The sequence below is a fragment of the Rasamsonia emersonii genome (genome assembly GCF_000968595.1).
Source record: "Rasamsonia emersonii CBS 393.64 chromosome Unknown ctg1118621760607, whole genome shotgun sequence".
Taxonomy (NCBI): domain Eukaryota; kingdom Fungi; phylum Ascomycota; class Eurotiomycetes; order Eurotiales; family Trichocomaceae; genus Rasamsonia; species Rasamsonia emersonii.
In genome coordinates this window covers 1-23374 of record NW_013562866.1, presented here as the reverse complement: position 1 = coordinate 23374, position 23374 = coordinate 1, and the positions used below count along the sequence as shown (strand labels likewise).

The 23374-nt window shown below is 52.3% G+C and overlaps 11 protein-coding genes across 11 annotated transcripts; 4 read left to right on the top strand and 7 right to left on the bottom strand.

Annotated features, from left to right (window-relative positions):
• Positions 1 to 2: 2 nt before the first annotated feature.
• Positions 3 to 1349, bottom strand: T310_7918 (uncharacterized protein; the record flags this gene model as incomplete). The annotated part of the gene is made up of 3 exons (XM_013469304.1): positions 3 to 587; positions 728 to 1022; positions 1279 to 1349. Coding segments are annotated over 3 exons (951 nt in total), but the record flags the coding sequence as incomplete, so codon positions are not given.
• Positions 1350 to 1912: 563 nt separating this feature from the next.
• Positions 1913 to 3787, top strand: T310_7917 (uncharacterized protein; the record flags this gene model as incomplete). Its single annotated transcript, XM_013469303.1, has 1 exon — positions 1913 to 3787. One exon carries the CDS (start codon positions 1913 to 1915, stop codon positions 3785 to 3787), a length of 1875 nt encoding a protein of 624 aa, XP_013324757.1.
• A 161-nt stretch (positions 3788 to 3948) lies between these two features.
• Positions 3949 to 6118, bottom strand: T310_7916 (Transcriptional regulatory protein LEU3; the record flags this gene model as incomplete). Its single annotated transcript, XM_013469302.1, has 5 exons — positions 3949 to 4867; positions 4920 to 5227; positions 5355 to 5643; positions 5695 to 5801; positions 6104 to 6118. The coding sequence occupies 5 exons, from the start codon at positions 6116 to 6118 to the stop codon at positions 3949 to 3951; spliced, it is 1638 nt and encodes a 545-aa protein (XP_013324756.1).
• Positions 6119 to 6740: 622 nt separating this feature from the next.
• On the top strand, positions 6741 to 7310 carry T310_7915 (Isochorismatase hydrolase; the record flags this gene model as incomplete). The annotated part of the gene is made up of 1 exon (XM_013469301.1): positions 6741 to 7310. One exon carries the CDS (start codon positions 6741 to 6743, stop codon positions 7308 to 7310), a length of 570 nt encoding a protein of 189 aa, XP_013324755.1.
• A 1150-nt stretch (positions 7311 to 8460) lies between these two features.
• On the top strand, positions 8461 to 9797 carry T310_7914 (uncharacterized protein; the record flags this gene model as incomplete). Its single annotated transcript, XM_013469300.1, has 2 exons — positions 8461 to 8668; positions 8722 to 9797. 2 exons carry the CDS (start codon positions 8461 to 8463, stop codon positions 9795 to 9797), a joined length of 1284 nt encoding a protein of 427 aa, XP_013324754.1.
• A 605-nt stretch (positions 9798 to 10402) lies between these two features.
• T310_7913 (Alpha-galactosidase/alpha-n-acetylgalactosaminidase) lies at positions 10403 to 12072 on the bottom strand (the record flags this gene model as incomplete). Its single annotated transcript, XM_013469299.1, has 4 exons — positions 10403 to 11076; positions 11128 to 11497; positions 11559 to 11882; positions 11965 to 12072. 4 exons carry the CDS (start codon positions 12070 to 12072, stop codon positions 10403 to 10405), a joined length of 1476 nt encoding a protein of 491 aa, XP_013324753.1.
• Positions 12073 to 13162: 1090 nt separating this feature from the next.
• T310_7912 (uncharacterized protein) lies at positions 13163 to 15304 on the bottom strand (the record flags this gene model as incomplete). The annotated part of the gene is made up of 4 exons (XM_013469298.1): positions 13163 to 14170; positions 14241 to 14630; positions 14688 to 14978; positions 15224 to 15304. 4 exons carry the CDS (start codon positions 15302 to 15304, stop codon positions 13163 to 13165), a joined length of 1770 nt encoding a protein of 589 aa, XP_013324752.1.
• A 611-nt stretch (positions 15305 to 15915) lies between these two features.
• Positions 15916 to 18186, top strand: T310_7911 (Glutamine--tRNA ligase; the record flags this gene model as incomplete). Its single annotated transcript, XM_013469297.1, has 2 exons — positions 15916 to 16012; positions 16166 to 18186. 2 exons carry the CDS (start codon positions 15916 to 15918, stop codon positions 18184 to 18186), a joined length of 2118 nt encoding a protein of 705 aa, XP_013324751.1.
• Positions 18187 to 18995: 809 nt separating this feature from the next.
• On the bottom strand, positions 18996 to 20232 carry T310_7910 (uncharacterized protein; the record flags this gene model as incomplete). Its single annotated transcript, XM_013469296.1, has 7 exons — positions 18996 to 19059; positions 19134 to 19155; positions 19186 to 19230; positions 19277 to 19284; positions 19438 to 19563; positions 19652 to 19929; positions 19969 to 20232. The coding sequence occupies 7 exons, from the start codon at positions 20230 to 20232 to the stop codon at positions 18996 to 18998; spliced, it is 807 nt and encodes a 268-aa protein (XP_013324750.1).
• Positions 20233 to 20917: 685 nt separating this feature from the next.
• T310_7909 (uncharacterized protein) lies at positions 20918 to 22654 on the bottom strand (the record flags this gene model as incomplete). The annotated part of the gene is made up of 3 exons (XM_013469295.1): positions 20918 to 21190; positions 21244 to 21646; positions 21732 to 22654. 3 exons carry the CDS (start codon positions 22652 to 22654, stop codon positions 20918 to 20920), a joined length of 1599 nt encoding a protein of 532 aa, XP_013324749.1.
• A 365-nt stretch (positions 22655 to 23019) lies between these two features.
• Positions 23020 to 23374, bottom strand: T310_7908 (uncharacterized protein; the record flags this gene model as incomplete). The annotated part of the gene is made up of 2 exons (XM_013469294.1): positions 23020 to 23039; positions 23104 to 23374. Coding segments are annotated over 2 exons (291 nt in total), but the record flags the coding sequence as incomplete, so codon positions are not given.

The following is a 23374-nucleotide window of genomic DNA, read 5'->3' as shown; positions in this document are numbered from 1 at the left end:
GCGCTTGCACCCTGGACACGCCTTGCTAATGTTCTTGACGACCTCCTCGCTCGTCTTCCGGCTGATCCTGAGCGGATGGCTGCTGTCAAACTCAGTGCATGTGTACCCCTCGTGCCAGGGCAGTCGGTGATAGAAACAGCTCCTGATGCCCGCACGCTTTGCAGGTTACCTGCGGCGCTGGCGTTTCCTTCCTGGGCTGGTGGATGTGTCCTGACGAGCAGGTCGGGGAGATGCACCACACCCACCGGGGGTGAGATTCGGCGGCTTTGCGTCTGATGAGTTGGTCGAGTTGTTTCCTGCCGTCTGGGGACAGTTTCGGGAAGAGATCCTCCTTTGTGAGACGCGCGCCGCACTGCGGACAGCTGCAAAGCAGCCAGACTGCTTCTCGGAGCTTCTTCATGTTCGGGCTCCTTGTCGTCGTCGTCGTCGTCGTCCTCCTGCTCCTCCTCCTCCCCTTCGTCCCTGCTGAAAGCACCACCGCTTCCCGGATCTGCAGCGTGATAGTGATGTGCTGGACGATGCACTCGGAGCATGTCAGCGGCTCGTGCGCGCAGCTGTCGAGTTTTGGGAAGCAGGGCTGCTTGCGTCTGGTGAGTTTGATAGACGTGCAGATAATGCACTCTCGTCGTCCTTTCGTTTCGTTTGCAGAAGACGTGCTATTGTCCACTGGACGAGAGACAGCATTTCTGAGCTGGGCAGTATTAGTCTTGGACAGAGGTTTGCTTACTCTGTCTGTGGGCGTTGTCGATCTTGTAGACCTTGTAGGCTTTCGAGAGGACTTTGCCGTTATATCAAATCCCACGGTCCGTTTCCTGGAGCGTAGCTGCATCTTCTTCCTCGCCAATAATCCTGTCCAGGCAATAGCACTCTTTATGGCAGACCAAAGCGGACGAAGCGACCGAAGCGAACGAAACGAAGATCCGGACGAAAGGTCAACTCGGAAGAACTTGTGATTCTCCATCCCAGAAAGAATACTACTGACGAGGATCAATCTTTTCTTTTTCGTCCCAAAAAAAATACGACTAATCAATCAGACAGGAGAGTTTGTTACTTTATAGGCAACCACAGCGGAGTCCGAAAGGGGGAAGATTGCTGTGCTGCCTGAGAAGTATATCAGCGGACTTTCTTCTGTATTTTCTTTTTTGGGTAGTCGATGTCGTAGCGGCCCGGTAAACTGTGGATGATGGTGACATGGTTCGTCAAGACAGAAATTTATTTAATTGCTGAGTTGAGTCGAGGACGTCAGTCAGTCGGAGCAGTTGATTCTATTTTATTTACCTTGATTTCGCAGCTTTCATCGTTCTTCCTGCATTGAAGGGCAGAAAGTTCAGGCATGGCAACGAAGACATCCTGGCAGCAGCTGTGCAGAGGTTCACCTCCTCAGCTAGGCAAATAGTTAGTTACTAATTAGTCTCTGAACTATCGACTTTGTACCTCGGTACATAAATAATGTCTGTTCCTAGGTACACGTACTCTATCTATATAGTTACCTAATTGTTCTTGTACGTCCAGACTAGGCTACAGCCAATCACGATCGAATTGCGATTTCGGCGAAACCTGCGACGTCGGCGTTGACTACCTAGACCTAAGATCTAAAAAACTTGAGCTTGAGCTTTTTAATATGAAGGATAAGGGAATGAAACTCGTCGTGTGTTTATTGTTCTTTGGATTGGTATTCATCAATATATAGTAATTATCAGGCGTTGCTGAGGTGAGTTTCCTTTTTTTTTGGTGACTTTGATCTCATCTGGGAAGATTGATGTCTAGAGTAGATAGATAACTGTACGACCTGGCGACCCCGTTTCTCGATATTGCACATTTCTTCACAGATCTCGAACTCAACTAATTCTTTCTGATAGATACCACATATCACACACTGGCTATTGACTAATTGTTTACTATCGACTGCAAAATGCCCCTGAAATCTCCCGACCAGATCAAAATCTTCACCCCCATCGGCATGCTCGGCTACGGCCTGCGAGAAGACCATCTCTGGACCGCCCTTGACGGCGGCGTCGACGCCATCATCGCCGACAGCGGCTCGACCGACAGCGGTCCCCAGAAGCTCGCCCTCGGCCACACCACCATGCCGCGCGAGGCGTACGAGCGCGATCTGGATCTCCTCCTCGCGGCGTGCCATGTCCACCGCGTGCCGGTCCTCATCGGATCCGCGGGCGGAGACGGCGCCAACGAGCATGTGGATCTGTTTGTTGAGATCATCACCGATCTCATCGCGCGAAAGGGCTATCGATCGATGAAGATCGTCACCATCTACGCCGAGATCGATAAGGACCATGTCCGCTCCAGTCTGGCGCGCGGCGACATTGCGCCCTGCAGCAGGGCAGTGCCGCCGCTGAAGAGCTCCGACGTCGACGACGCCACTCGCATCGTCGCCCAGATGGGTCTGGAGCCGTATGTCCAGGCGATGCGGGATCATCCCGATTTTGATATCATTGTCGGTGGCCGCGCCTATGACCCAGCGCCATACGCTGCATTCTGTGTGTATCACGGCTTCACTGACCTCGGGATCGCGTACCACATGGGCAAGATCATGGAGTGCGGTGCCCTCTGCTCGGCCCCCAAGAGCTCCGCGGCGCTGGCCACGGTGCGCAAAGACAGCTTCGACATCGTCCCGCTCGACCCGGCGTCGCGATGCACCATCACCTCCGTCGCTGCCCATACCCTGTACGAGAAGACCCGGCCAGACATCCTCATCGGCCCCGGAGGCTGCCTCCATCTCGAGGCCGCCACATACGAGCAGTTCCCGGACAACCGAACCGTCCGTGTTCGGGGCGGTCGGTTCGATCCTGCCGAGACCTACACGGTGAAACTCGAGGGAGCTCGCGTGCTCGGCTATCGGGCGACCTTCTTTGGTGGATTCCGCGACCCCATCTTGATATCTCAGATCGACGATTTCCTGACACGAGTGAAGGAGTATGTCAAAAGCTGGGTGTCCTTCCCTTTCGGCCTGGAATTCCACCAGTACGGACGGAACGCCGTCATGGGTCCGCTGGAACCAGAAGCCGACATCCTCCCCAGGGAGGTCGGCATCTGCGGCGAGGTCTGGGCTCCCACGCAGGACCAGGCAACCCACGTCAGCAGCATCGCCCGGCTGGCCTGCATCCATGGGCCGTATCCGCATCAGCTGGCGACGGCCGGGAATTTCGCCCTGCCGTTTCCCCCGTTCGATATCCCCATGGGCGAGGTCTGCGAGTTCTGCATCTACCACGTCCTTCCTGTCGACGATCCTGTGAGGCTTTTCCAGATCAGCCAGCGGACGATTGACGGTGTGGGCAGTTTTGTGTTTAGTCGACCGAAAATCCTCCCACTGAATTCGAAGAAGCCTGATGAAGAGACCAAAAAAGCTGCTTCTGAACCTGCGCAGCAAAAGACAGCACCATCGCAACGACCCTTCCTCAAACCTGACCCCCCACAAGGGTACTCCTATCTCGGCGACATCGCGTCTATGGTCCGCACAAAGAACGCCGGTCCATACGAATTGACGATGGACGTGATGTTCGACGACGACGAGACCTTCCAAACGGTGAAGAAGAGTAACGTTCTCTCCGTGGACGCCATCACGCGACTGTATCACATTCCAGAGGACGACGTCATCGCCTGTCTGTTCTGGGACCAGGCGCGCGCGTTCAAGGCCACCATCAAACGGCCGAATGTGTCTGGTCAGTTTGGCGATGTGGACATGCATGGCTCCCAGCAGCATGTGCCGTTGATGTATCTCCAAGTGCCGGTTTCGAGGGATTGGATTCGAGGGCGTGTTCGGGCTTGAGTCTGCCTGAAAAGATTCAACAGCTAAGGAGTTTGCGTGGCACCTCGTTTTTTTCTTTTTCTTTTTTTCTTTTCTTGCTGAATGGAAATTATAACGCATCTTCATTAATTGAGACAGACGGGTATTTGATATGTAATTATGGATAGTGCAGAACGTGCAATTTACACTCCCATCCCGAAATCTGACATATTGGAGTTCAGACCTTCGAAGAACGAGGTCCAATTGTCTTCATCCCCAAGAGCCAGAGAACCCTGGTTATTTCGTTCTGTCATTGCTCTCTCGACGGCCGCTGCCGAGGTATAGTCCTTCGGCCGTTGAGCCTTGACGGACTGGCTGAACCGGTCGCGAGCACGGCACACAGCGTCCATGATGAGGTTTGCCGTCATCCGCGAACGAACCTTGAGCGACGCTTGATCTTTGTCATTCCCGCGACTGCGACTCAGATACTCGATGATGGCGCACACTCTAGCGATGTGGTCGTCTTCGACCCGTGACAGTCCCCGCAGCAGCTCCCAGATCTTGTGGATCATGTCTCTGGCCTGGGTGGTGTCGACGAATTCGTAGTCGCCCCCGACAAGCTTTAGAAGGAAGAAGACGGCATCGACGAGGTCTCTGCCTCGGTAGATCGACCAGTAGCGGAGTTCCGCGACCGAGTCAACGGCTGACTGTAGCAGGCTCATCGCGGCGAGATAAGCGTGAACGAGAAATTCGGAGTGCAGCCCACCGGTGGGACTACCATCAGCGCCTGTCATGGCGGGATCCGTCAGAGCAAATGTGTACAGGTGCAGCTTGGTCGCAAGAAAGAACATATAGTCACTCCGCGACCAGGTTGATGCAAGCTGAGCTTCGTGCGTTCGCAGCTCTACATCAAACATCTGGATCAGTGTTGCTGGATTGGGCAATAGTCCAGTGCTTGACAGCTCATGATTGCCAAGGATACTGCAAAACTTGCCACTCAGATGGGCCATTTGCAGTTGATGGTAGAGCGCGTCGGGCAGCCACGACGGTTTGGAGGCGAGAGTCTCGAGGACACTGTGATCGGCCCTCAATAGGCTTGGGAGGCCGTGTAAAATACTCGACCTGGTTGTATTTCATCAGTGTGAATTGAGAATTTAGTACAAAACTGACGTACCTCTGACTCACTATAAAACATGCTAGCCACGTCTTTTTCCGCTCTCTCATCGTTGCTTCGTCGAAGTCAGCTTCGTACACAAAGTCTGATACGTGATGCGGTCGATGCAGACCCTGGCGAAGGGCGTAGGTAACGGCAAGTCCGCAATATGTCGACGAATTGTCGTGGATCGTAGCGCCGTAAGGAGGTGGCCAGTTGCAGAGGAGCAACAGAGCCTGGATCAGCTGCAATGTTTGCTCGGCAGGCGGCGAGATGGACGACGCCAGTGATGTGACCACGCTCGTCACTGCCGGAAAGAGATGCTTATGCTGAGGAGCTTCTTTGGAGGCGATCATCATCACCGTCCAGAAGAGAAGGGGACAGGTATCGTAGTTATCCAGCACAGTGGGGGATTCAGAAAGGATTGGGAATTGGTCATGATAGTGCAGATAATACCTTGGAGAAAGTAAGCGATGGAATTTTTGAGCTATGTGATAGGGGCACTTGCTCTTTTAGCAAGTCGGAGACAGTGCTCGAGTCCAGCTCGACACCTCCCAGTGCTTTAGGAAACGTGTGACTGCTACTTTCTGTGACAGCCTGAGCGAGCTGCGGTGGCTCGGAGCCTTCGACAGGCGAGGGTGTTTCTGAACGAGACACATCCACAGGCTGCAGGTTATTCGTTTCCGAAGTAGACTTGAGACGCTTTTTTATCTCTTTCAATTCCTTTTCCAGAGAAGCCAAGCGCCTGCATTGGTCAGCTGTTTTGGTGCTATGCATCCTATATTAGCGTGCATACTCTCTCTTTGCTACTCGTTTGAATGAAGGGTCGACTGAGCAGTGCAATCCTTTTCTCTGGCATCGCGAGCATGAGGAGGGAAACCGTTGAGGGGCATCACATCCCAGCTGTGAAGAGTTCTAGTTAGCCAAGTGAACCCTCGTTCTCGAGGACTGCATGAACCTTCATCTGTCGACAACGGACACAAGCCACTGCTTTCTTCCGCTGCCCCATGTTCATTCAGGAGTCTTGAAAAGATAAATAATCATGTAGATAAAGGAAATATTCTCCAGAAATGATCTCTTCTGGAATCAGCATCGGCATGAAAATAAAAAGGACTGGAGAATTTGAGAGACGATGTCGTCGGGTAAGAAATACATCCGGATTAGTCCAAGCACGTGACGGGTAATATTCAGGACGATATTCTTACTTTGATCAGGTCCATCTTATCTTTTGCGAGCTAAACGTCAATTAATGTCAATTAGAAAGCCAAATATGAAGAATTGTAAATTCGATATCCTTTCGATGTGGTTTATGTGTACATGTGAATACGACGCTTCCCTAGTCACAGATATATATATATTTATTCTTGGAAATAGAAGTTCATACCGGTACAATGAAGCGGTCAACGTGCAAGTGTTCAAACACCTCAGCCCAAGTATGAAAAATGCCTTTCTCGAGAAGTAATACCACATTTATAGCCACTCCACCTCGAGATGAAGACAGACCGGTGTAGGGATAAATAGTATAAATATGCTGCCATATAAGTAACAGTGTGGCATATACCAATATTTTGTCGAATTAAGGCCTGCTACTGTTTCTTGCTGCACTCACACACTTTACGGAGTAACTACCTCAAATCGATGGGATTTGGTGAGAAAAATCAGTATTTTGGTGGTTTGGAGGGCTTCCGATACAAAAGTTGCAATTTTTTGAGGTTTTGGGGTGCCAAGACTGCACCAAATTTTGCATACGCTAAATACAGACTACTTCGATACTATACTACTACCGAGACAGACGCACAGCAACCACATCCAGTTCTTCATTAAAGAAAGAAACTGTCAAAAATGGCCACCAACAAAACCGTCCTCCTGGTAATGGACCTTCAACAAGGCATCGTCAGCCTCTTCCCCAACTCAGGAGAATACATCGCCCGCGTGGCCAAGGCCATCCACGCCGCGCGCGCCAAGGACATCCCCATCATCTACGTGACGGTGAACTTCCGCCAGGGATACCCGGAGGTGTCTCGGCGCAACAAGGCGTTTTCGACCGTGCTAGCCAACAGCGGTAACGCTTTCGAGGAAGGTAACTCCGCCGTGCACATCGTCGATGACATCGCCCCCATGGCCGGAAAGGATATCCTCGTGACGAAGCGGCGTGTCTCGGCCTTCGCGGGCAGCGATCTGGACGTTGTCCTGCGCAGTCTGGGCGCAGAGACCCTCGTTCTCACTGGCGTGGCGACTTCGGGCGTCGTGCTCTCGACGCTCCGCCAGGCGGCTGATCTGGACTATGCCGTTACTGTCCTGGAGGACCTCTGTATGGATTTGGACCCCGAGGTCCATCGCGTCCTGGTGGAGAAGGTGTTTCCTAGACAGGCGGAGGTGGTGTCGTCTGAGACGTGGATTCAGAGTCTTTAAATAAAATGGATTTGGATTAGAGGATGGGAGCGATATTGTGGTGTTGTTGGCATTGAGGGAATCGTCGTGTGCTGCTGTTCCAGTTATGGGATTTTGATGCAGGAAATCTGTCGAAAGGAAGGCTTGATGCGGTTGAATTGTACTGTACACACCTGCATTGAATGCGTTGGAGATCAGTCTCTGCTCGACAGATCAGCTGACTGTTACCAGATTTCACTCTCAAGCCTGTCAGTGCTGATTTGTTTCATTTCTGCAAGTCATCAATAAATTGGATATATTTTCTTTCCCTTTTTGCCTTTTTTTTTTAAAAAAAAAATTCGATGGATGCAATGACAACACTGAACACTGAACTACATACAGTCATGTCAAATAGAAGTACTGAATCATTTTATTTCTGCAGCAAAGTCACTCACTGAATTGTGATATCTGATTCTTTTTTGTTCTCCAGATCGCAGTATATCAACCGGCTAAAACTTCATCGCATGACTGTGGGGCAACCGCGTGTGGGTAACGTGGGAGGACTGTGGGGGGAACAACATTCAGCCAGCTGTTCGTACGGAGTACAGATCTACATCTCGACTCATCGCCAATAAAAACAGCCGAATTAATAATTTGCATCAATGACTATGACAGCATTGTCGATGCTGGTCATGGAGGCGTGTGCAGGACAGAGTAAATACCAAGTGAGATGGACTGCACCGTAAATAAATATACTCCGTCTGTTCTCTGTACTTGTATGCAAGATCTACCTTACAGCGACAGATTCGTCTGTGCATATAATACATCGGATTATATCCGAGTAAAAGCCATCCCATATCCGATTCTGGACCCGACATCTATTACGGTATTACCATCGATTTGCCAGCTTTGTTTTCTTGGCTGGATTCTCGCCGGGAAAGCAATCGCTGCAGGGAAAAGATTTAGTCCGCCTCTCCACATCCATCGTCACGTAGGGCTTCTCCCCGCAGGCGATGGATCAGATGCTCCGTACGGAGGGAGCATTAAATGATGATGGTGACCGAGTTTCTGTTCTTAAATGAGTTGTTTCTTGTTCAATTGACTTGGTCCTTTCCATGAATTGAGTTGTCGTGACTGATTGATTCCGATTGCGGTGTTTCTACAAATCGAGTCTTGATCTAGATAGAGGACCATGGCAAGCACACCTGCGCAAGGCACTGGCGCATACCGCCAGTACCTCCCCGATCTGAGCCAGCCGCGGTTCACGACGATGAAGAATCAGGATGCCCACGAGTACGCCCACGACTTCAAGACCAAGCACGTGCCGCCGTGGCTGTATGCGCTGTACGAGCACTGGCGCGATCTGTATGAAGAACCGTTCCAGGGCATCACCACGGATGGTATTTCTTCATTGTCTTTAATGAAAGAAGAGGACGATGGTTAACGATTACAGGCCACGTCCGTCCCGGTCTCTTCACTCTCCAAGACGAAGAAATCCCCATCGACACCATCGTCGACGCAGCAAAACACCTGCTGGGCATCCTGAACGAGGACCAGCGCAAAGCGCTGTGCTACCACATCGACTCGCCCGAATGGCGGACCTGGTCCAACCCCGAATTCCTGCTCAGCCACAAGGGACTCCGGCTCGACGAGGTCGACACCCCCATCCGTGACGCCATCATGAAAATCCTCCAGGCCACTCTCTCCCCCGAAGGCTACGACAAGGCCGTCAAGGCGATGCGCATCAACCACTTCCTCGGCGAGCTGGTCGAGGCGCCCAAGGTGATGAACGAGTTCTCGTACAACTTCGTGCTCTTCGGACGGCCGTCAACGACGCGGCCCTGGGGGTGGTCCTTCTACGGCCACCATCTCTGTCTGAACGTCTTCCTGTACCAGCGCCAGATCGTCGTCTCGCCGTGGTTCACCGGCGCGGAGCCCAACGAGATCGATGCCGGCCCTTACACCGGCACGCGCATCCTCCAGGTAGAGGAGGCCCTGGGCCTGAAGCTGATGCAGTCGCTGCCGGCGGACGTGCAGAAGAAAGCACGCACCTACGAGCAGATGGTCGACCCGGCCATGCCACCGGGGCGCTGGAACCGGGACGACCAGCGACACCTGTGCGGCGCATACCGCGACAACCGGATAGTGCCATACGAGGGGGTCGTGGTAGCCGAGTTCAGCGAGGAGCAGAAGCAGCTAGTCTACGGCATCTTGGAGCAGTTCCTGCTGTACCTGCCCAAGAAGGCGCGCGACATGAAGCTGGCGCACATCCGGCAGTACGAGAGCGAGACGTACTTCTCGTGGATCGGCGGCTTCTCCGACGACGACCCGTTCTACTACCGGCTTCAGAGCCCCGTCATCCTCGTCGAGTTCGACCACCATTCCGGCGTGTTCCTGACGAATAGCGAGCCGAAGAAGTTCCACATCCACACGTTGCTGCGTACGCCGAATGCGGGTGATTATGGCTATGCGTTAAGGCCGTTGATTCCGCCGGTGGAGAGCACGGTTGGGAAACATATTACGTGGTAGCTCAAACACATCAGTCATATCATGTCATTAAGATATATGTTATGTTATATACTACACTATATATGCCGTTGAAGACTTCCTGCATGTACTGTACAGACTTTATCCCATAACACAAACAGCAGTAGAGGTGAAACAAGAAATCGATCAATGAATGAATGAATCGATATACGAATGATTAGTGGCAATAAGATAGTAGGTAAAAGTAGAGTAGTTAGACAAACGATATTTAAGTGCTCCTCCGTATATTGTCTCCAAACTCGGCCAACTCTACTGCCTGATGCTAGACTTATATAAGTTAAAAGAGTCCTGTTAATTAGCTGTCTAAAATTACTCAAGGAAGCAAAGTAGTAAGAAATCACTAGATTTATATTCTAGATCTATATTAATTATACTATTTATCTGTAGACTATATTATGGTTTCGACTATTTTTTTTATCTCTAAGTATCTGATAATCATTAATCTATCTATATACTTTGATGTTATAGTACATACAAGTCCTTACGAAAAACAAAGTGATGGAGAAGGGACTTTCCCACAATTTGAACAGTATATTCCACCCAAACACTTTTTTATATACATCGCAAGAGATGGTCGATTTTGCTATTTACAACTCATCCTTCTTCTGCGACTGCTGGCGCAGCCGCAACATCGCCACGCCGTGCGCCTTGACAAACGCCTTGACCGTCCCACTCGGCTGGACGCTCCCAACCTTGGTGCCCATCAACGCCTTCGAGTCGGACGGCGGCACCTGCGAGTACACGTGCTTGGCACCCCCGAGGGCGGTCATGTTGATCGGCGCAGCAGGCGCAGCAGAACCGGTCGAGTTGGCGGCGTTGATGATCGCCGCCGCCGTCTCGTTGCTCATCCGGTTCGCCCACAGGTCGTACACGTCCCAGCTCTGCTGTACCTGGCTGGCCGTGCCACCGGGCCCGTCTTCCCAGAAGATGTCCTCCAGCGTCGCGTTCATGGTGCGGTCCTTCGACCCCGCGTTCAGCAGCAGCACCAGCTGGTCGCCTCCTGCCAGGCCGCCGCTGAACAGCTGGATCTCGCCGTACCCGTTGGCGTCCACGTCGTCGACGTAGTACCGCCAGATGCGGTTGACGCTGGAGCCGACCGGGTCCTGCGAGACGGCCAGCACGGCCGGGTTCTGCAGGATGGACAGCGTAGGAGGGTCGATGTTGCTCAGGACGTTGGTCATCAGCAGCGGGGACTTGAAGGCTGCCCAGAGACTCATGTGGGCGACGGCTTCGTCGTCGGTGAGGCCTCCGTTGCCAACCTCTGCAGGCGTGTTAGATCATGTAATAGAATGATAGATAGATGGAGACATACGTAGCATGTCCAGGTCATTCCACGCCCCAGGGAACGCCTTAGACGGATAATACACCGCCTTGTTGATGACGTTCAGGATCGAACACTTGTACCCGGGAGTCTTGCAGTCGAGGCCCTCGAGCTCACTGCACGGACAGTTTGCGTCGTCGCGGTCCCACGTGTTGAGCAGATCGCCCGACGTGCGCCACGAGTTGGCGATGGTCGAGGCAAAGTTCCACGGGCCGTCGACGCCCCAGTTGCAGAGCGAGTAGAGAATCGGGCGGCCTGTCTTGTTGAGGGCTTGGCCCATGGCGTTGTAGCGGTCGTACGAGAGCTTGGGCGTGCCTTCTTGGCCTTGGTTGTAGCAGTTGTCGTATTTGAGGTAGTCGATCTATTTACGTTTTTTTTTAAGTATTTTCTTTGCAGGTTTTATGCCCTTTAGGCGTACTTACCCCCCAACTAGCCCAAAGCGCTGCATCCTTCTCTTCATATCCCAACGACCCAGCATAGCGGGCGCAAGTCATGGTTCCCGCACTGGAATAAATGCCAATCTTCAAGCCCAGCGCATGGATCTTCTCCGCCAGGCCATCGATGCCATTGGGAAACTTGGCTGGATCCGGCACCAGATAGCCAGACGCGTTCCGGCCGGCAGACCAGCAGTCGTCCAGGACGACGTACTCATAGCCGAGATCCTTGAATCCGAGCGAGACGAGCTTTTCGGCCGCGTCTAGGATGACGGTCTCGTTTAGCGAGCATCCGAAGGAGTTCCATGTGTTCTGTTGACTTATGCATGAGCAGGATTATTCAAATTCCAATTGCAACTTTCAAGTTTGGCCATTCAATTGGATATATTCTTACCCATCCCATCTGCGGAGTGATGGCCAGGCCATTGTCCAGCGCCACCACTCCTTTCAAGGCATTGAGCCCGAACAAGAGAAGTGCAGCAGTAGCAATTCTTCTCCCCATGCTGGATTCGACTTGTCGATGCGGAAGAAACGACTGCACGAATCAACCTGGGAAAAGGGAGGCAGGCCGGCGCCCCCGGCCCTTAAAATTCCCCGGACATACTCCGTACGAAGCCATGCGGGGAACGAAAGAAAAAAAAAAGACCAAAACATAGTAATAGGTAAACAGCTCGCCCCGTTTCCTCGACCCAACGTCATCTTGCGCAGGGCCTGCCGGATTAGGCTAAAAGAAGGAGGTATGTACTGTACGATCGGGATGATAGTATCGAGAATTGGACCGGTAATACATAAATGTCGGGGTTTAGCACAGATTGATTGGATAGGAGGAACTAAATCTGGCCGGAGATTCTCCGTCCAGTTGAACTGTCGAACCAGCTCGCGGGCAATAAGCTTAACCCCGCTTTTACTGTACGGACGGAGCAATGCAGAGCACAGACGTTTTAGTCGGGAGCAAGCTGAGCTGTAAGCCTGTATTGTACGGAGGAGGTAAGGAGGATACGTAGTGATTCCGGGTAGACACTCGGCATGCTGCCCGATCAGGTGACCTGACAGCGGTCTGAAATAGGTAGGCCTCAGCTTAGGGCATAGGGCTAGGGCTGGACGTCATCGCAGACCGAGGGTTTCTCCAAAGGATAACAAACAGGGTTGCAATTGGATTTAGTAACAGAATGTTTCCCGAAAGCTAAATCGTCGCGCAGAGGGAATAATACTAGGCACGGCTGATTCGAAGCGCTGAGAACAGAGGGTTCAAATCATGCGGTGGCCAGACCCCAGAGAGGCATAAGGCCGTGGTAAAGCTCCTGCACGAAAAAGACATCGACGGTATCATGACGGCTGTCAAGGCATCTTTGAGCAGTTACATGATAGATTCATATTTCTTTTGCTTCCCTCACTTTCCATACCCAAGTTCATGCTCGTCTGTCTTATCTCAGCAGTCATCATGGAGCTTTGCTACCTCTCATGCCCCACGTCCAAATACCTTTTACAATACTCTGTTCCAGTACTTGGAATGGTACGCTACGTAAATTAGTATTATTGTGTTTTATATATACACATCATACTGCCAACGTAATATACACATATGCTTATTATTAGCCCGCCGCGTAAGTACTCATCTTCCGCAACCGCTCGCCAAACTTCCACAGAAGGATCGGCGCCGGAAACCCGATCCCGATCGAGATAAACCCCAGCAAGCTATTCCCCCAGCCATAGTCCAGCGCCTTGAACATATACGGCGCAAAGAGCGGGAAGCCAAACCCGGCCGCCGACCGCAGCACCACCGCCGCCGCCAGCCCGCTGGCCGCGAATCGAGTGTACGAGTCGACCACGTAGGTCTGAATGCACTGGAACGAGATGATGGTGCCTGCAGCAAAGATGCATGCCCCAATGTTCGGGCCGATCCAGTGCGTCTGGTACTGCGCTGTCCAGCCGTAGATGAACAGCCCAATGGGGTTCAGCACCGCGCCGATGCAGAGCATCGGTGTGCGGAATTCGGGCTTTCCAACCCCGTTGTTCTTCGCTTTCAGCGTCCGGTAGACGCGATCGATCAGCCGCGACGATATCTGCGCTCCGATGAAGAACCCCAGGCCCAGGGAGATGTAGTTCAGTCCGCCGATCCCGACGGATTCGTGGTACCGGTTCGGGCTGGACCAGAGGGTTGGAAAGGACGCCAGCATCAGGTACATGAGTCCGTACATGTACGCCATATACAGGGCCAACACCTGGATGATGGGCTGGGTGAAGAGCAGCCGGAATGGACGGATTAGAGAGGTTCTGAGCACCGAGAAGATGGAGCGATCGGGCGTCTCAAACTCGGTGTGCCAGCTCGGGTCGCCCGTCTCTTTGCGGAGCTTTTCGGCCTTTCTCTTGAGCAAAACAGGCGCATACGTCTCCTGCAGGAGGAAAAAGCCTGCCACCTGGATGACGCCGTCGGCGATCGACGTCGCGTAGAAGACCCATCTCCAAGTTGTGTTCTCGGCGATGAACCCACCGGCAATGGGTCCAACCGCGGGTCCGAGAAGTGGTGCGACACTGTAGATGGCCATGGCTTTCCCTCGTTCTTCTGGTCGGAAGCAGTCGCTCAGCACTCCGCCACCAATCTGAGGCAACCGTCAGCTCATATCATAAAGAGGGACAGAAGAGAAAGAATAAGGGAGGCGATCTACATACAGCTAACGGAGCACTCCCACCCAGACCGGACAGGAACCGGAACGCAATCAGCTGGCCTCTCGTGCGAGCCACGCCGCAGGCGATATTCCAGACAAGATAGAACAGATTAGCAACTTGTAGCACAATCACGCGCCCAAACATCTCCGACAGTGGACCCAGGAATAGCGGTCCAATGGCGTAGGCCAGCACAAAGATGGACAGCGTCATCTCCAATTCGACCTCGTTTTGAATTTTGAGATCAGTCGCGATGGTACTCAGCGCCGGGGCCACCATGGACGAAGAGACCGGCGAGATGAAGGTGAAACAGGAGACGACGAATACGGCTGCCCATCTCTTCCCCATCGACCAGTTCTTTGGATTCTCCACATCGTCTGGTCCCTTCCAGGCAACCTATACCAGAGGTTAGAAACGACAATAGAAGAAGAGGTAGAGCAACAGATTCCTTACCAACTTCGGGTCTCGCTGGGATCGCTGCGATTTCGACGTCTGGCTCTTCTCGAGTTCTGCCGGTTGAGCATTTTCGACATCGTTGTTGGCATCTGCGTGATCTGAGCTCAGAGTGCTGGATGCATTCGTCTCTAGCTCCTCTTCCGGCTCGGGGTAGAAAACCGCCTGATTATCGATGTGCGGCGCAGAATACACCCTCGTTATCGAGGGAGAATCATCCTGCCTCTGGTGAGATCGGGTCGATGGCCTCGACGCGGCGGTGTCAATTTTTTCCAGATCCCTCATAAGCCACTAGTGATTATGATAATAACAATGTCTTCGACTGATATGGCTCATATGAGGTGTTGACCGCTTGTTTGACTTGGGGAGCGCAGGCTCTCTCACAGAATGTGCAGGCAGTCAGATTCAGGGAAAGATCCATTGCCTTTTAAATTGTTGACCGTCCAGACGAGGTCAGCATAACGTGCATAAGACGGGTATAGATGCCGTCAAAGTTTGAATGAAATGCCACTCCGGTAACGGGCCGGCCGTCAGACTGGGGCAGACTCGACAGTGATTGACGTATGTGCCAGAAAATTCTGGCGGCGATTGGACAGATAGTGGCAGAGACGATTCATCTCGACAATCTCCCCGGCTTCTCAAAAGCTCCGCTTATTGTCCGTGCAAAAAGAATTTGGAATGGGGCGATGTGATTTGCTGTTGGCAATCCCTCTCTCGGCTTATCGGCAACGGTCGCGTCACATGCCTCCATTTACCCTATGCCCTATTACCGCTTTCGTCGAAGTTGTGTCAGTCTCAGATCTGCCGCCGCGCTATTTATATCCACCGCTCCACATCTCCCCGTTACCGGCCGGCGAATCCTACCCGCAGGATTCCGCCAAGCGCTTCGTCTGGTTTACTTTTTACCGCATTCGACTTGATCGATACGACGGAGGACGGGCTAGTTCACCGATCATTTCATAGCCAACCAGGCGGCCAGGCCGTCCAGGATTCCCAAGTACCAAATCATAGCAAGTCGGAGAGAAACTGGCGGTGTCAGAGTCGGAGGCGGGCAGGGATTCTGACCAATGGCGGATCATTACCTCAGCCACTCCACTAAAACCCACGTGACGTGGGAGCTAAACCGCATATGGAGACGCTTAGTAAGCATTCACAGATGTTAGTTAACTAAGCCAGCTGCATCCCTGCCGTATTAGGTTTAGCTTAGATTGACCACGTGACTTGGAGAATGTCTGGTCTGAGGGAACTAAGAAGAACAGGCTTGGGCTGGAACTCTATAATATGGCAATTTGGCAAGAAAATCGACGGATTGCAAATCACAGGAGGTAGGAGATCGAGTAAGGAGCGGTGTGTGTTTTCGAAGTTCTGCTGAGTAGTCGTGCTATGATAAGGACTAGTCACATGACGTGTGCGCTAAGCCGCTTTCAGCTGAGGCAACTCTGAGTCGCGAATCGTGACTCACGATCCGTCGGACATAGGTCGGCCCGCCACCCCACGACAACACACCGAAAAGCAGCGATGCCCCTCAGTTCGCATGCCACGCCACCATCCCTCTATCTTCAGACATTCAGACCAGGCTCACTGCGAAACAGACATGACTTCGGCAGCAGAGACCGTCCAGTTGCCTGAACGGCCAAAAGGGCCGAATCCTTCGGAGGGAAAAGAGGCAAAAACGAAAGAGAAACCTCCGAAGAACAACAACAAGGGAGCTGCTAAGCCGCCCAAAAATTCTAACGATGATGCCACAACTGATGATCCGGACGCCATGTTCAAACTGGGCTTCCTCGCGGATGTTTATGCAGAGAGACCACTTTCCGAAAAAATTCCAAAAATCAGGACTCGCTTCCCCCCAGAGCCCAACGGATTCCTGCACATCGGTCACAGCAAAGCGATCGCCGTGAATTTTGGATTTGCGCGGTATCATGGAGGCGAATGTATCCTTCGCTTTGATGATACGAATCCCGAAGGCGAGGAGGAAATATATTACCGTGGCATTGAAGACATCATCAACTGGCTAGGGTTTAAGCCTGTTCGTGTCACAAACGCTAGCGATAACTTTGAGCGCCTTTATGAGCTCGCCCTAGAGCTTATCCGACGGGACGCTGCCTACGTTTGCCATTGTACCAAGGCTGAGATGAAAGCCCAGCGTGGTGAGGCTGACGGGGAGCGGGGGAAAGCAAGATACGCCTGCGTCCATCGATCGCGCCCCATCGAGGAATCTCTACGGGAGTTTAAAGCCATGAGGGAAGGCAAATACAAAACTGGAGAGGCTTCGCTCAGAATGAAAATGAACCTGGAGGATCCCAATCCGCAGATGTGGGATATCGTTGCCTGGCGTATCTTGGATGTTGACGAGAAGCCTCACTATCGCACTGGTGGCCAGTGGAAGATACTCCCAACCTACGACTTCGCCCATCCCCTGTGTGACAGTATAGAGGAGATCACTCATTCGCTTTGTACGGTGGAGTTTGAAAATTCGCGGGCTTCCTATGAGTGGCTCTGTGATAAGCTTGATGTCTACAAGCCAATGCAGAGAGAGTACGGTCGATTAAATATCACTGGGACAGTTCTCTCAAAGCGCAAGATTGTTGAGCTGGTCAAGAGGGGCTACGTGCGGGGCTGGGAGGATCCACGACTCTACACACTGATAGCTTTGCGTAGGCGAGGAGTGCCTCCAGGGGCCATCCTTTCCTTCGTGAACAATCTAGGTGTTACCAAGGCCAACGCTATCGTCCAGGTGACGAAGTTTGAGCAGATTGTTCGTCAGTATCTGGAGACGACTGTGCCACGTCTGATGGTGGTTCTGGAGCCACTCAAAGTGATCATCGATGACCTGCCAGACGGCTATGAGGAGATGGTCGAGGTTCCATTCTCAAAAGATCCATCTTTTGGCACGCACCGGGTACCTTTCAGCAAGGTCGTCTATATCGAGCGCTCTGACTTCCGAGAGCAAGACGCGCCAGACTATTTCCGTCTTGCGCCTGGCAAGACCGTCGGCCTTTTGAAGGTGCCTTTCCCTATCACTGCAACGTCCTTTGAGAAGGACCCTCAGACTGGCGAGGTGACCTGTGTCCACGCCAAATACGAGAAGCCAGAAGATGGATCGTCGACTCCTCTGAAGAAGGCCAAGACTTACATCCACTGGGTCGGTGAATCTGCTGCACACAACAGCCCCATCAAGGCCGAAGTCCGCGCCTTCAATCCCCTGTTCAAATCCGACGATCCGAACGCACACCCAGACGGATTCCTGGCAGACATCAACCCGGATTCTGAGCAGATTTATCCAAATGCGTATATCGAGACGGGCTTCCGCGAGGTGTCTAAGTCTGCTCCATGGCCGAAAGAGAGCGGAGGCGAGTCCAGCACTGAGATAAGTCCATACTCGATTCGGTTCCAGGGAATGCGGGTGGCGTACTTTGCGGTGGACCAGGACTCGACTCCTGAGAAGGTGGTTCTGAATCGGATTGTGACGTTGAAAGATACGCGGGGGAAGACGTAACCTGTAGTCAAGACAAATAAGCTGTTTCTTATTTGATATTTCTTATTGTCCCTCGCGGCGTTGTATACGTTCAATCAATATGACTATGGTACATGCAATACGAAGCATTCAAGAGCGTGTTAATAATGAAACGTCATTAGAAGGACGCATGATCACTTCTTCCTAACGGTTTTATTTCTTCTACTCTCAGAGTAATTTGCCTTACTCTGATCTCTTATGGTTTTTAATGATACTATATGTTATAACATATACCAGAGGTGACTGACTAGCCATCTTCGGCGTATGTACATGTACATAGACGTAGTAGTTGTATGATTGCGTTTCCCTGCACTGAGGCAAAAAAAGACTTGGACCCGCGTAACGCGTTGATTCTGTCCTGATGTCTCTCTGAGTCGATGATGTGTCGTCATATGACTCTTCAATTACAATAAATGGAAAGGGGGTATGGACATGTACAGTACAGTACAGTAGAGTACATACAGGACATACCTCTCTCTTTCCATTCATTCATTAGAATATTCATTCATTCATTCATTCATTAATTGATATTCATTCTACAGCTGTAATTCAATTCATTCTTCTCAGTCAGAACTCAGAAGAAAACCCCAACCCTAACTAACTCTGTGAAAAGAAAGAAAAGAAAGAATCGCAAACGGTATTCTAATTAATTACATTTCCTCTCTACAGAGGACGAAAAAAAGAAGAGAGAGAGAGAGAGAGAGAAAGATAAGGGAACTAGTTATGTATAATGAAGTATACATACGTACGTATTAAGGAATTTCAAAAGATAGGTTACGAGAGCTGATCAATCAGATCAGATTCGTTTCGCACAGAATGGAATGGAATCGAAGTATCGTATTTCTATTTCTATTTCTATTCCCATTCCTAGTTAGGGCAACTCTGCAGATATGACTTAAGTACGTATGTATTGATGTTTGTACACCTACCTCATAAGTAAGGAATGAGTATCTACGGGTTATTATATCAATACCTACATACTTAGAATATAGGCCTCGAATACGATAATAGTATAGTCCGTATAGTCTGGTATGGTCCTGCAGCTGACCTAGGTATCTACATACATACTTACTTACTTGCCTAATAAGTATTTATTCATTTACCCATCCTGAGTCTGACTACTGACTATAAGTCTCCTCCATCCTCCTCCACGCCTCCTCCGCCATCTCGCTCGTCTCCCTCCACACATCTCCCCTTCGAGAAATCCCCTCCAACCTCTCCTTCCAGACACACCATATCTTGCCAGCCTCCTCCGATGATCGATAAGGATCATTCCTTTCCCCCTCCCACAGCTCTTTTCCCGCGATGAGGATCCATACTGCTGCTGCGGGGACATAGGCATCTAGCTGCGTCGTAGACCTGGTCCATCGTCTTCGTCCTCGCCCTCGGGCAGCCTTGTCTGTGTCTGTGCCCGTGCCTGTGCCTAGCGCGCCTTGCATTCACATACCTCCCATGGACCCAGAGCAGGGGGGCAACATCCTCTTTCACAAGACGCGCAACGAAAGCATTAACATTCGTCCAAGCGTGGATCTCTGGCAGAGGAATCTCGCCATCGTCGTCATCGCACCTTGGCGCATCATTCCAGCATTCCCTCGCCTCGGGGCCGAGAAGAAGCAACTCACTCCAAAGAGTACCCGAAGACCAGATCCAACTTTCCGGCGGTGAAGGTGGTGCTGGAGGATCAGGGTGGTCTTTCAGTGCCCGGACCAGCTCAACGAGCTTGTTCTGTCTTTCTCAAGAGAACCGCTCATTGTACGCCTGTACAGTCGCATATGTCGCCCCGGCAGGATCGCCGCGAAACCAGCCGTACTCCGCGGCAAGGGCATCGATCTGCTCGGGCTCGTGGGGCGTGTTTTGGAGAATGGTTTGGATGGCGCGTTGGCGGTGGGTGGGAACCTTCCCAGAGTAGGATTCCCCGTCGTCGGGCTCGATGGTTATATGGCCTAGTTCGGTGGTAAAGACGTTGTCGTTATTATTGTCATTATTGCTGTTATTATTGTTGTTATTATCGGTGGGGTTTGAGGACATGTTGATTGAGTATGTTATCTCTATCAGCTATCAGTATTGTTTACTTTGGGCAGGTAATTTAGTGAGAGTGGTCAGTCAAGCTCAGTTTTTGGCCCCACCAACCCAACTAGTATATTATTAACTAGCGTAGTAGTAGTAGCTATATCTAACTACTGCAAGAGGCCCTGTCTGACCCCACTTTCCAGCTAGCTACCTAGCTACCTAGGTAGGTATGTATCAGCTTGGTTTTTTCTTTTTCACTGATGTTACTTTACTACATGTACATACTACTGCATCTACTGTACATACATAGGCATGGAGTACTGCCTCCTTAGGCAAACGGTGTTATTATCTACTTTATTCTATTATTAGGGGAGTTTAGTTTCCCTATAAGATGTGTATATACCAAAGTTAGTTAGTTGTCATCCAACTGGTCGCTACTAATCTACTTGGCCTGCATTTGACTTGCAACTATACAAACAAAGTGCTCTCGTATGAACATCAATCATATGGCATTGCCTTGACAAAAAAAATTCATTTAAATATCGTATTATATCGCACTATATCGTACGTACTATAATTATAATTATGGACCAGCATTATACGTCCAATAATACAGACATGAAGTCAATCACTCGTGAAGGGTATACGAGACATCCAACTCGACATCGCAGCAGTACTCCAGCTCAAGTTACAGCTCACGAGGTTACTTCCCCTCCTCGTGCACAACAGTCGTCTTGTCAGTCAGACCCATCTCGGCCGCGAACGTGCTGTGCGGCTTCCACTTGGCCGACGTGATCGGGGTCGCCTCCTCCATCATCTTGTCGACCTGCTCCAGGGTCAAGCCCTTGGTCTCGTAGACGAGGAAGTACGCGTAGAGGAAGCACAGCGCGCACAGGGAGCCCCAGATGAAGAACACCTTGGGGCCGAGGTTGCCCTTGTCTTGGTCCACCATGTAGGGGGTGATGACGGCGATGATCTGGAAGAGTTAGTAGAGAACTTATAAGACTAACTAGATAAAAGGGGCCATACGCAGTTCCACAGCCAGTTGGAGGCGGTCGACAAAGCCACACCGCGCGACCGGATCGGCAGCGGGTAGATCTCACCAATGACGACCCAGGCGCCCGGACCCCAGGTGCTGGCAAAGAAGAAGATGTAGATGCAGATGAACGAGATCATGGCGCTGACGGCCTGGTGGTTCTGGCCGTCCGTGACACCGACAATGGCGACGATGAACTGGCAGATCACCATGCCCAGCGCACCCCAGATCAGCAGCGGGCGACGGCCCATCTTCTCCATGGTCCAGAAGGAGATGGGGGTCGAGCAGACGTTGACGATGGTGGTGATCATGCTGATGAGGAAGGGGTTGGAGATGGTGCCCAGAGCAGTGAAGAAGGAGGTACCGAAGTAGAACACGAAGTTGACACCAGTCCACCTGCAGATACGTTAGAAACAGCTGACCAAAAAAAAAGACAGACAGAGAGAGAGGGAGGGAGGGAGGGAGGGAGGGAGGGACGTACTGCTGCATCATCTGCAGCGAAGTGCCCAGAATCGTCCGGCGCAGGTTGCTGTTCGGCTTGAAGAGGCTCCCGCGGAAGCAGTTCAGCCAGCTGGAGAAGTAGCCGTCCTGCGGGATGAGCTGCATCTCGTACTCGTGGTTGGCCACAATCTCCGCCAGTTCCTGCTGGATGTACTCCGAGTCCTGCGGCTGACCACGCACGCGCGACAGCACCTCGGCCGCCTTGTCCAGCTTGCCCTTCTTGACAAAGTAACGCGGCGACTCGGGCAGCAGGAACAGCCCCACGCCCAGGATGAGGGCCCAGGCCAGCTGGATGCCGATGGGGATGCGGTAGGAGCCCGAGTCGTTGCGGTTCTCGGTGGCATAGTCGACGCACGAGGCCAGCATCAGGCCGATGGTGATGCAGAACTGGTAACCCGAGACGATGGCGCCACGCACCTTGCGGGGCGCAATCTCGGACATGTACAGGATGATGATGGCGGACACGAAGCCGACACCGAACCCGGCGATCAGGCGGCCAGCGACCAGCAGCTGATAGGCGGAAGAGGCGGTCTGCAGGGCGACACCGACGGCGAAGACCATACAGCCAGTGATGATGGTGGTGCGGCGACCGAACCAGTCGGCCAGGTCACCAGCAATCAGGGCACCAAAGAAGGTACCGGCGGACAGGATGGAGACGATGAGCGACTTCTGCCACGAGGGCACAACGAAGTCCTTGGCCGGGGTGGTGGCCTTGTCCAGGTGCTCGAAGCGCTCGATGAAGTAGTCCATGGCCAGCACACCGTTGATGTAACCCGAGTCGTAACCAAAGTAGATACCGCCAAAGGCCGCAAAGGCACACATGAGATAGGCCTTGGCAGTGACGGGCGCCTCGACGCGCTCCGTGTCGGCCGTGGCCGCGAGCTGTTCCCGATCGCGGGCCATGATGGAGGAGAAGGACAAGTCAGGCCAAGAAAGACAAACTAAAAGAGGATCACCTCACTTCGACGAGTGAAGCACCGGACGAGACGGACAGCGCAAGGAAGATCATGACTGGGAGGGGGCGGGGAGGGATTAATATATGTGGATTCGGACGTCGCACGACATGGTCCCAGGTCCCCTAGGGAAAAAAAAATGACTTTTTTTTCTTTTTTCGGCGGCCCCGCGTCTTTGAACCAGACTCCGTATTTCCGTCCCCGGGGGGCGCCATGGCGGCGACCTTGGCTTCTGGGGGGGGCGAGTCGAGCGAGTGGCCGCGAAGGGAAAGCGAACGCTGGATGAGTCGATTCCCAGCAGCCGGGGCGGGCCAATCAGGCGCGCGGAAGGCGGGCTAGCGGCGTGCGCTAGCCTCGTTCCTGGCGGGCAGCGGTGGCAACGGCCTGTTTCAAACAAACGAGAACGCTGTTTGCGGGCGGATGTTTGATGAGATGCGGGCTGGCGGTCGATCGAGTCGATCGAGACAAACGCTGGCTGCGTCTGAGAAGCGTCTCGCATTGTGGTGGCAGTTGTCCGACGTGATCGGTCATGTCGACGATCAGAACGGCCAAACAGATGCTCGGGTGCCGCCCGGGGGTGGATCGGGCAGACCGCAGGCCGAGCGCAGAAGGAAGCTGCGACCTGCAGGCTGCACCGTGCCAGCAGGAACAGCAGGCGCGACCGGGGCCG